Source organism: Bacillus rossius, chromosome 7, assembly GCF_032445375.1.
Source record: "Bacillus rossius redtenbacheri isolate Brsri chromosome 7, Brsri_v3, whole genome shotgun sequence".
Classification (NCBI taxonomy): domain Eukaryota; kingdom Metazoa; phylum Arthropoda; class Insecta; order Phasmatodea; family Bacillidae; genus Bacillus; species Bacillus rossius.
Window position 1 is genome coordinate 7937634 of NC_086335.1, and position 12399 is coordinate 7950032.

The following is a 12399-nucleotide window of genomic DNA, read 5'->3' on the forward strand; positions in this document are numbered from 1 at the left end:
GGTACTCTTTCACCTCTTCTCTTTAATATATTTATTAATGACATTACACAAGTACTTTCCTACTCTACTGGCATTCTTTTTGCTGATGACCTAAAAATTTATAAAATTATTTATTCCTTAGAGGATTGTGAATTATTACAAGAAGATATTATTAAAGTTAATAATTGGTGTCTAAGAAACTTGGTCAAACTCAACAAAGATAAAACCAAGGTTATATCGTTCACTAGGAAATACCATCCGATTAAATATTCATACAAATTAGCGAATTCTATCATCTCTCAAGCCCACTACACAAAGGATCTCGGTATCATCCTTGATTCAAAACTATATTTCCATAAACATGTAGATTACATATATTCCTATGCACGAAGAACTCTAGCGCTTATAAAATTTATTACTTCTTATGCAACCAACTCAGACTCACTTATCTCTCTTTACATGGCACTTATAAGATCAAAATTAGAATATGGCTCTGTTATCTGGAATGGTATCAACTTAACAGATACTGAAAAAATCGAAAGTATTCAAAATAAAGTTATAGATTTAATTATTACAAGGAACCTCCCACGCCCCAATTGGACACCTCTGGTAGACCGTAGGGCCTATCTTGATGCTCTTTTTGTTCATAATTGTTACATTCATAAATTCAGATGCCCCTATCTTCTTGAAAATACTGCCTTAAGAATTCCTCAATTCAATTCCCGCTTACGCTCTACTCTGTGTACTCTTATTACTAATAATGATATTATTTATAGACTTATAACAAATTACAATAATATATATTTGAATTCCAACAGTGTTTAATTATATATATTCTGATTTATGTCTGTCATAGCTATATTATTTTTCCTTCAATATCTCTTAACATTTGAGGGCTGATCGCGCATTGCCGGTGATTTCGAGATGTTAACTATGGGCGCCACCACGTGGAAGGGCACGTGGACCCGGCGGAGTCTCTCACTCAGGGCGTGACGTAGCCCAAGTGGGGACGAGTTACCAGCCCTTTCTATCCTAGCTACCCAGACCTGGCCCGCTCTAGGCGTCGGGCACGCCACACTCCTAGACTCACTCACCACGTGATTAAATAAGTACTCACTTTATATTTATTCTCCAGATTTAATTTCACTAACACGTCTCTCTACACGCCCGTTACACGTTACACATTACACGGTTAAAAAGCCTGAGGCACGAATCGGTTTAGGTGAAGGCATGGTCCACACACGTGGCCATGCTGCAAAGTATACTTATTACACGGTGATGAAAAAACTCGACTGAGACAATTAATTAATTAAACAGCCCGCTGGCCGAGAGCTGCCCCGAGGATGACGAGCGAAAGAGATTCAGAAATACTTAACGAGACAGAATTACTTGGTCAGTGCAGAACAAAGGTGAAGTCCCCGGGGTGCTGGCGCGTCTGCTCTCGGTCAGTGATGAAGATGGACTGGGCTGAGCTCATCGCTCGCAGGTGGCAACATGGCGCCCTTCGCGCCAACACAATTACCGTTACTGTATTCTACGACTCCGTGCCCCGGCGAAAGTTGAGTAAATTACAGATAAACATTAAAAATATATAAAAATTACTGACAATGGAAAGTTTGTTACTATTTACTTATTTAATGATAATTCATATAAAAGCATTCCTATCCTCGTCCAAGTCCGTGCCTGTTCGGGTCCGCCCGGGCAACGTCTATAGTTATTTAAGGTAACCTATTTAAATTACAGAAAACACAAGTAAATTGCACAACACTGGGGCAAAGACGAATGAAAACAAAAAGGGTTTACAAATAATATTAAAACGTAGCAAATTAGGGGTGCGGCGCACTGCAGCTAAGCGCCCTCTTGCCGGGCTAGACACACACGCACACACGCACGCACGAGCGGGAGGTTTGAACTGAAACGGTGGTTGGGCGGTGTCATATCGGGCTCAAAGGGGCCGCAGGCCCGGACGACGTCAATTGCCCCCTCCGAAAGTAGGCCGATATGACAGCGCCGTTTGACAGATGGTTGGGGGGCGTTGCCTGTGGTGTTTACGTCGCGCACTCCCACGTGGCAATGTTGATGTTTATGTTTGTGCGGGCAGGTGGCAATGTTGACATGACGGACGGACAAGCAATGTTTACACGATGGAAGGGCGAGCAATGTTTACATGATGGCGGCGAGCAATGTTTACAAAATGACAGTTGAGCAATATTTACACTATGGAGGACGATACACACGGACAGAATGGGCGCTGGCTGACTAACCTTGTGGGTGGTGACCCACCAGTTGTCCCGAGCCCCAAATCTGCGTCAGCTGCGGCTGCGGCGGCTGCTGCGTGTGATAGCGTGGCGGTGGCCAGGGCGCCGGCCGGCAGGGGCGGCGGCGGCCAAGGTCAGGCGGCTCGTGGCAGGCGGGCAGCAAGCGCGGGCGGCGCTCGGCACGACCCGGCTCAGCCTCGCCGACAGGCGGGCGCTTCGCGGCCCGTCGTGACAGACGGGTGACAGGTGTCGAAGTCCGGGTGACGGTCACGTTCGGCGGTGGGACGGTCGGGCGTCCCGGCGTCGTGGCGTCGACCTGCATCGCGACAGGCGGATGTAGGGAGCTCAGGCGACTCTTCACGGTGCGGCGTCCCAATGTTGCCAACTTGCGACATTTGGGTGGCGTCTCGTGCGGCAGGGCACTTGACCGGTGTTCCGGTACTGCGGCGATCGGCGTCGGAATCGGGCGTCGTGGCGCCTCGGTCGATTCTGGCGTCGTGTCAGGTGGGCATGTAGGCGGCGTCAGCGTCGGCGTCGCGCGCGTCCGTCTCTTTCGGTCCGGTTCATCCGTCTGTGCCTCGAAGCCAGGCGGGCACAGAGGAGCAAATCCAGGCGGCGGGGCGGCGCTCAGGCGTCTCGGCGTCATGGCCCTGGACATCGTGTCGCAAAGCGTCCTGTTTGCGACTGCGCACTTTGGTAGCGGTGACGACGGCCGGATGACGTCGAAGCCAGGTGGTGGCGACAAGGTGACACGAAGCGTCGGCGTCGAGTCTGGTGGCGTCCGTGGCGAGTCGTGTGGCGGAGACGATGCGGGTTTCGCCGGAAATGACCTTGGTGGCGTCGGGACGGCGGTTCGGTGCGGTGGCGAGGTCATTCCGGCGTCGGGAGGTGTCTCCGACACGAGGCGGGTGCTGGACGGCGTGGCAGACTGCGGTGGGACGGTCGTTGTCGGGCGTCGCTCGGTTGGCTTCGGCGAGTCAAGCGTCATCATAGTCGGGATGAGTGGCGTCAGGTCGGCGAAACGAGGTCTTGCTGGCGATGATGCGTTTGGACCAGCGTCGGGAGACGTCAGGTCGACGAGAGGTGCCGAGGTTGGCGGCTCCAGGACAGGAGGTGGCGGAAGCGGAATTGTCGGCGTCGGGACGGCGAGCGTCGGCGTCGGGATAAGTGGCGTCGGGTCGACGAAACGCAGTGTGGCAGGCGGCGGCGGGATCGGACTTGTGTCGGGAGACGTCAAGTCGATGAGCGTCGGCACGGCGGGCGTCGGGACGGCGGCCGTCGGCGTCGGGACGACGGGCGTGGGCGTCAGGACGACGGGCGTCTTTGTCAGAGCGGTAGGCGTCGGTAACGTAACACGTGGCGGTGCGGGTGACGTCAGGACGTACCTTCGTGGTGCTGGGGTCGGCGTCGTGCGTGAGGAGTCGGCTTGGTGCGGCGGTGACGTTCCGGCAACGGGCGGCGTCCTTGGCACGGGCTGCGTCGGCGAGTCGAGCAGCGTCTTTTCCGGCGTGGTTGGCGTCGGCGTGAGCGGAGTCGTTTTCGGCGTGGTTGGCGTCGGCGTGAGCGGCGTCTTTTTCGGCGTGAGTGGTGTCGGCGTGATCGGAGTCGGTGTCGGCGTGAGCGGCGTCGGCGTTTCGGGAAGCGTCGAGGCGTGTCGTGGAGGATTTTCCAGCGTCTCTGCCTCGTACTGCGCCTGGGTGGCTAGGTAGGCAGTGCACCGTGCGCACGTGAAGGTAAAAAACTTGCGCAGTACGGTCCATTCACGTTCGCCGATACAGCCACGATGCCACAGGCCGGCACATTCCTGGCAGCGGTATCCCTCGCTACTACCTCCGGGACACGACCTAGCTCCACATTTCGTCACGCCGTGTATGCGGTACTCCGTACAGTAGCCACACTCGTATCCGGCGGCGGTCCTGCCATGCAAGTCCCAACTCGGGCGGGGAAAGTAACACCCGATACACTCGTCCGGATACGGATACATGTCTACGCACGTGGTACTCTACACACGAACAGTCCTCACGAACACATCAGCACTGTGTTACTTACTGCGCTCGGAGTCCGTTGTTTGTGCGCGGATTCCTGGAAGCGTGCGCTTGGCTGATCACGTGGCTGGCGCGCCAGAGTCCCGCTATGCGCTCCGCGCGAACAATAGTTCCAGCGCGAACTTTAGTTCCGCGCGCTCCGCGTAACAACCGCCTATCTCACACGCTCGTACAGGTCTGGTTTTCGCGGAAGATGTAACTCGCCCCACGCTCTTGGGCGCCATTTGAGGGCTGATCGCGCATTGCCGGTGATTTCGAGATGTTAACTATGGGCGCCACCACGTGGAAGGGCACGTGGACCCGGCGGAGTCTCTCACTCAGGGCGTGACGTAGCCCAAGTGGGGACGAGTTACCAGCCCTTTCTATCCTAGCTACCCAGACCTGGCCCGCTCTAGGCGTCGGGCACGCCACACTCCTAGACTCACTCACCACGTGATTAAATAAGTACTCACTTTATATTTATTCTCCAGATTTAATTTCACTAACACGTCTCTCTACACGCCCGTTACACGTTACACATTACACGGTTAAAAAGCCTGAGGCACGAATCGGTTTAGGTGAAGGCATGGTCCACACACGTGGCCATGCTGCAAAGTATACTTATTACACGGTGATGAAAAAACTCGACTGAGACAATTAATTAATTAAACAGCCCGCTGGCCGAGAGCTGCCCCGAGGATGACGAGCGAAAGAGATTCAGAAATACTTAACGAGACAGAATTACTTGGTCAGTGCAGAACAAAGGTGAAGTCCCCGGGGTGCTGGCGCGTCTGCTCTCGGTCAGTGATGAAGATGGACTGGGCTGAGCTCATCGCTCGCAGGTGGCAACATGGCGCCCTTCGCGCCAACACAATTACCGTTACTGTATTCTACGACTCCGTGCCCCGGCGAAAGTTGAGTAAATTACAGATAAACATTAAAAATATATAAAAATTACTGACAATGGAAAGTTTGTTACTATTTACTTATTTAATGATAATTCATATAAAAGCATTCCTATCCTCGTCCAAGTCCGTGCCTGTTCGGGTCCGCCCGGGCAACGTCTATAGTTATTTAAGGTAACCTATTTAAATTACAGAAAACACAAGTAAATTGCACAACACTGGGGCAAAGACGAATGAAAACAAAAAGGGTTTACAAATAATATTAAAACGTAGCAAATTAGGGGTGCGGCGCACTGCAGCTAAGCGCCCTCTTGCCGGGCTAGACACACACGCACACACGCACGCACGAGCGGGAGGTTTGAACTGAAACGGTGGTTGGGCGGTGTCATATCGGGCTCAAAGGGGCCGCAGGCCCGGACGACGTCAATTGCCCCCTCCGAAAGTAGGCTGATATGACAGCGCCGTTTGACAGATGGTTGGGGGGCGTTGCCTGTGGTGTTTACGTCGCGCACTCCCACGTGGCAATGTTGATGTTTATGTTTGTGCGGGCAGGTGGCAATGTTGACATGACGGACGGACAAGCAATGTTTACACGATGGAAGGGCGAGCAATGTTTACATGATGGCGGCGAGCAATGTTTACAAAATGACAGTTGAGCAATATTTACACTATGGAGGACGATACACACGGACAGAATGGGCGCTGGCTGACTAACCTTGTGGGTGGTGACCCACCAGTTGTCCCGAGCCCCAAATCTGCGTCAGCTGCGGCTGCGGCGGCTGCTGCGTGTGATAGCGTGGCGGTGGCCAGGGCGCCGGCCGGCAGGGGCGGCGGCGGCCAAGGTCAGGCGGCTCGTGGCAGGCGGGCAGCAAGCGCGGGCGGCGCTCGGCACGACCCGGCTCAGCCTCGCCGACAGGCGGGCGCTTCGCGGCCCGTCGTGACAGACGGGTGACAGGTGTCGAAGTCCGGGTGACGGTCACGTTCGGCGGTGGGACGGTCGGGCGTCCCGGCGTCGTGGCGTCGACCTGCATCGCGACAGGCGGATGTAGGGAGCTCAGGCGACTCTTCACGGTGCGGCGTCCCAATGTTGCCAACTTGCGACATTTGGGTGGCGTCTCGTGCGGCAGGGCACTTGACCGGTGTTCCGGTACTGCGGCGATCGGCGTCGGAATCGGGCGTCGTGGCGCCTCGGTCGATTCTGGCGTCGTGTCAGGTGGGCATGTAGGCGGCGTCAGCGTCGGCGTCGCGCGCGTCCGTCTCTTTCGGTCCGGTTCATCCGTCTGTGCCTCGAAGCCAGGCGGGCACAGAGGAGCAAATCCAGGCGGCGGGGCGGCGCTCAGGCGTCTCGGCGTCATGGCCCTGGACATCGTGTCGCAAAGCGTCCTGTTTGCGACTGCGCACTTTGGTAGCGGTGACGACGGCCGGATGACGTCGAAGCCAGGTGGTGGCGACAAGGTGACACGAAGCGTCGGCGTCGAGTCTGGTGGCGTCCGTGGCGAGTCGTGTGGCGGAGACGATGCGGGTTTCGCCGGAAATGACCTTGGTGGCGTCGGGACGGCGGTTCGGTGCGGTGGCGAGGTCATTCCGGCGTCGGGAGGTGTCTCCGACACGAGGCGGGTGCTGGACGGCGTGGCAGACTGCGGTGGGACGGTCGTTGTCGGGCGTCGCTCGGTTGGCTTCGGCGAGTCAAGCGTCATCATAGTCGGGATGAGTGGCGTCAGGTCGGCGAAACGAGGTCTTGCTGGCGATGATGCGTTTGGACCAGCGTCGGGAGACGTCAGGTCGACGAGAGGTGCCGAGGTTGGCGGCTCCAGGACAGGAGGTGGCGGAAGCGGAATTGTCGGCGTCGGGACGGCGAGCGTCGGCGTCGGGATAAGTGGCGTCGGGTCGACGAAACGCAGTGTGGCAGGCGGCGGCGGGATCGGACTTGTGTCGGGAGACGTCAAGTCGATGAGCGTCGGCACGGCGGGCGTCGGGACGGCGGCCGTCGGCGTCGGGACGACGGGCGTGGGCGTCAGGACGACGGGCGTCTTTGTCAGAGCGGTAGGCGTCGGTAACGTAACACGTGGCGGTGCGGGTGACGTCAGGACGTACCTTCGTGGTGCTGGGGTCGGCGTCGTGCGTGAGGAGTCGGCTTGGTGCGGCGGTGACGTTCCGGCAACGGGCGGCGTCCTTGGCACGGGCTGCGTCGGCGAGTCGAGCAGCGTCTTTTCCGGCGTGGTTGGCGTCGGCGTGAGCGGAGTCGTTTTCGGCGTGGTTGGCGTCGGCGTGAGCGGCGTCTTTTTCGGCGTGAGTGGTGTCGGCGTGATCGGAGTCGGTGTCGGCGTGAGCGGCGTCGGCGTTTCGGGAAGCGTCGAGGCGTGTCGTGGAGGATTTTCCAGCGTCTCTGCCTCGTACTGCGCCTGGGTGGCTAGGTAGGCAGTGCACCGTGCGCACGTGAAGGTAAAAAACTTGCGCAGTACGGTCCATTCACGTTCGCCGATACAGCCACGATGCCACAGGCCGGCACATTCCTGGCAGCGGTATCCCTCGCTACTACCTCCGGGACACGACCTAGCTCCACATTTCGTCACGCCGTGTATGCGGTACTCCGTACAGTAGCCACACTCGTATCCGGCGGCGGTCCTGCCATGCAAGTCCCAACTCGGGCGGGGAAAGTAACACCCGATACACTCGTCCGGATACGGATACATGTCTACGCACGTGGTACTCTACACACGAACAGTCCTCACGAACACATCAGCACTGTGTTACTTACTGCGCTCGGAGTCCGTTGTTTGTGCGCGGATTCCTGGAAGCGTGCGCTTGGCTGATCACGTGGCTGGCGCGCCAGAGTCCCGCTATGCGCTCCGCGCGAACAATAGTTCCAGCGCGAACTTTAGTTCCGCGCGCTCCGCGTAACAACCGCCTATCTCACACGCTCGTACAGGTCTGGTTTTCGCGGAAGATGTAACTCGCCCCACGCTCTTGGGCGCCATTTGAGGGCTGATCGCGCATTGCCGGTGATTTCGAGATGTTAACTATGGGCGCCACCACGTGGAAGGGCACGTGGACCCGGCGGAGTCTCTCACTCAGGGCGTGACGTAGCCCAAGTGGGGACGAGTTACCAGCCCTTTCTATCCTAGCTACCCAGACCTGGCCCGCTCTAGGCGTCGGGCACGCCACACTCCTAGACTCACTCACCACGTGATTAAATAAGTACTCACTTTATATTTATTCTCCAGATTTAATTTCACTAACACGTCTCTCTACACGCCCGTTACACGTTACACATTACACGGTTAAAAAGCCTGAGGCACGAATCGGTTTAGGTGAAGGCATGGTCCACACACGTGGCCATGCTGCAAAGTATACTTATTACACGGTGATGAAAAAACTCGACTGAGACAATTAATTAATTAAACAGCCCGCTGGCCGAGAGCTGCCCCGAGGATGACGAGCGAAAGAGATTCAGAAATACTTAACGAGACAGAATTACTTGGTCAGTGCAGAACAAAGGTGAAGTCCCCGGGGTGCTGGCGCGTCTGCTCTCGGTCAGTGATGAAGATGGACTGGGCTGAGCTCATCGCTCGCAGGTGGCAACATGGCGCCCTTCGCGCCAACACAATTACCGTTACTGTATTCTACGACTCCGTGCCCCGGCGAAAGTTGAGTAAATTACAGATAAACATTAAAAATATATAAAAATTACTGACAATGGAAAGTTTGTTACTATTTACTTATTTAATGATAATTCATATAAAAGCATTCCTATCCTCGTCCAAGTCCGTGCCTGTTCGGGTCCGCCCGGGCAACGTCTATAGTTATTTAAGGTAACCTATTTAAATTACAGAAAACACAAGTAAATTGCACAACACTGGGGCAAAGACGAATGAAAACAAAAAGGGTTTACAAATAATATTAAAACGTAGCAAATTAGGGGTGCGGCGCACTGCAGCTAAGCGCCCTCTTGCCGGGCTAGACACACACGCACACACGCACGCACGAGCGGGAGGTTTGAACTGAAACGGTGGTTGGGCGGTGTCATATCGGGCTCAAAGGGGCCGCAGGCCCGGACGACGTCACATTTAATAATTTGATTTTACCTGTATTAATTATGTTTGTATTTGTTTTTTATTTTTGTTAATGACCTAGTTGTTATTGTTCTTATTTCTATATATCTTTGTTTGTCTTGTTTATGTATTTGTGTTTCTGTGTTGTTATAAGCTTTTTTTTTCCTGTATTTTGTATTTTTTTTTCCGTGCCCACCATAAAAGTGTTTTAGCTGTCGGTGGGCATGTCACAAATACAAATAAATAAAATAAAAAATAAAATAATTTTTCTTGCTGCAGTTTTACAGCAAGCACATTATCTGAGTTTAAATTATCTGAAACTGAACGATCGCCATGAGTTGGTGATACAATTAAACTTGACATTACACAACCAGAGTTAACGAAGTGAAATTCACAAAGAGCTGATACCATTATATTTAGTTAAGCTGTCGGCCGGCCGCAGTGACATTAAGTCTTTATTTTTATAATATTAACTTAAACAAATACATAGGTGCTAGAGTGTTGTATTACTTAGATTCCCTAGTTTTTCTTATAAAATTGTCTCCGTGCCAGCTGTTAAATTTATGATGGAAAAACGGCGTAGTGAAGGCCTACCAAGCAGGCAGGCGACACCGCGACACCCAAGATGAGGGGCAGTCCGATCTTGTGCCATGAGAGCTGCATCGGAGAGGACGCATAAGACCATAACTTCATTGTCCAAACATAAGCACACACACATGAACGCAGCATGGTAAACACTACAATAATGTAATTAGCCCTCAAGTTATTAAACTTAAATTTACAAATTAACGGCTGGTACGTCTAAAAAGGACACACACACACGAACATAAATTCACAATGTTCCATGGATGGAAAGCTTCCCCAGTTATAAGGCAGACATTTTTGTTGCCATTCTAGAAGGTGTTCTAAAGAGCAGGTTGTAGCCGTATGGAATAATAATACTGAAACTTTTATGTTCCTTTCTACCAGCACCAACTTGAGATTTCTTGTGCTCTTTGCCATTTCACTGGTAATTCACTAAAAACAATGACAGCTAATGTAATACTGTATATTGGAACAAGGCAGTGTCTCAGTCCCTGGAAGCGTAAACGTACCATGTTAAAAGAATGCACTGCTTGTCGAAGAGTGTTTTCTGGGAACTGGTCCACGTAGTGTCGTGGCTCAGATCAGTTGCTAATGCGGACAGCACAGTCAGCCACCAGTGCGTCGCGGAACTGATTACTGTCATCACTGCCTGTGGCGAGCCGCCTGGTCCAAGTGCCTGTCTGTGTCTGTCTGTGGCTCGCAAAGTGCCTGTGTCCGGGTCGCAGGTCCGAGGTGCTGTCGGAGAGCGAGTACGAAGACGACCCGGCGAGCCACGTCATCCTGCCGCAGGACCTGGCCTCCAGGGGAAACTGTGCGTCCACCAAGTCGGGGATCAGAGTCCACGAGATCGGCCCGAGACTGACCCTGCAGGTACCACCCTTGTTCATTCTCAATTATAACAGGGGCATTCCAAATCAAATCATCCAGAGAAAACAACATTTTGCACCCCACCCTCTCTGACTTTCTTCAAAATGTTTTTTCCAGCATCTATGGACAAATATAACAACCCGTATTTTTTATTTTGGCTAAATTCATTTTAGTTTTTTTTTTTTTTTTTTGTAAATTTAAAAAAAAAAATAGTTTACTGTTAGCAGATCTGTTATTTGAGGGGCAAGTTGAAAAAGGAACTTTTCAGTAAAAATACATTTGTGAAATTATTTAATACTAAGTCAAGAACCTCACAATTCTTACTTGAAATTTTGCCAGGATTCCAAAAATCAGGTTGAAAGTAATGTGACTCATATTAAAGCTTGTTTCAACTCTTCAAATTTGCCACTTTTAATTTTTTTTCATCCGTGCAGGATTTAGTGTAAATCAGCGTTTTGTGGCTGGATATAGTTACTACAGGACTGGAAAACCGGTAAAAGCCAGGGAATTTAAACTGGTCAGGGAAATTTGGGTAAAGTCAGGGAACTCTTAACATATTTCTGGAATTTCTTCTTGTGGTAACAAATGTGAAATGGAAAATACCACTTTCGTTAATCTTTAGTCATTTAAAAAAATTTGGGAACCTTTGATATCACAAAATTCGGTTGATTTTCCTTCTTTCCTTGAATTCTCTGGCTTTTTTCTGTAAACACTTTGTTTTTACAAGAAAAAAAGTAACGTATATCGTCGTGTATAGCGTGCCCTTTTTTCCCCTCAAGTAAAGGAAAAAATAAGGATGCGCGCTATACACAGGGGAAAAAAAAGTGAGGCAGGGAGGAGGAGTGGAAGTCGTTAACTGCCGGGTGACGGGTGACGTTTCTGGCCAGCCCCCACACATACGCACAGCACAAGGAACGAGGCATCTCTTTCACACACACACACGTGCGCGCGCAAGCTCGCACATCATGGTCTCTTGTTTATTTTTAGACCTCCCCCCTTTACAGAAAGCCAGCTCAGAAGCTAGTAAAAAGAGAGACAGAGAGAGAGAGAATGTTGTCACCAGTCCCCCCCCCCCCCCCTGCCCACTTTCTTCGCTTCCTCCATTCCTCGTCCCAGCAGCTACCGGTGAGTCATCTAGTTCTCCGCGCCAGCTTAGCAACGTAGCGTGGCACGCTTCATTTTGCGTGTCCCTAAAAATGTGTTAACTATCAGTTGAAATATCTATGTAGAAGCTTCGTGACGGGAGTGGTGGTGTTTAGTCCTGTCAACTGTCAAGGTTACTTGATGTTCATAGTCTCGTTCCTGCCTGCCTCCCTCCCTCCCTCCCTCCCTCCCTCGTACCAGTTGTGACGATACAGCGCTTCATTATCTTCCGTGTACACAGCACAGTTTAAGTATTTTCCTGACGCATCACCACACATCAATGTAAATAATCATTTGTTTCATAAGTAATTACTTAACAGGAACCACAAAATGTTAGTAAAATTTATTTATGGGGAAAAAATTTTAATTTTTTTTTCTTTGGAATTTTTGCAAAAATCGTGGTGCGCTCTATACACGAGTAAATACGGTATTTACGCATGTTTACATACAAGTTCCATAGCCTTTACTCAATAGTTTCAGGAGAATCGATAGTAATTGTTTTCAAACACTTATTTCTATTTGAAATTGTTTTTATTTTACTATGCGGCCATTTATTTTGATGGCATGTATCGTCAATAAATAATCC

General features: G+C 51.7%; 1 protein-coding gene across 2 annotated transcripts in view; it reads left to right on the forward strand.

Annotated features, from left to right (window-relative positions):
• The window catches only part of LOC134533669 (protein Peter pan), a 66337-nt gene that overhangs the window by 21705 nt on the left and 32233 nt on the right, over nt 1-12399 (forward strand). For both annotated transcript variants that reach the window (XM_063371213.1, XM_063371215.1), the window contains exon 5: nt 10529-10673. In XM_063371213.1, the coding sequence (XP_063227283.1) occupies nt 10529-10673 (145 nt within the window). The remainder of the gene's footprint in view (nt 1-10528; nt 10674-12399) is intronic.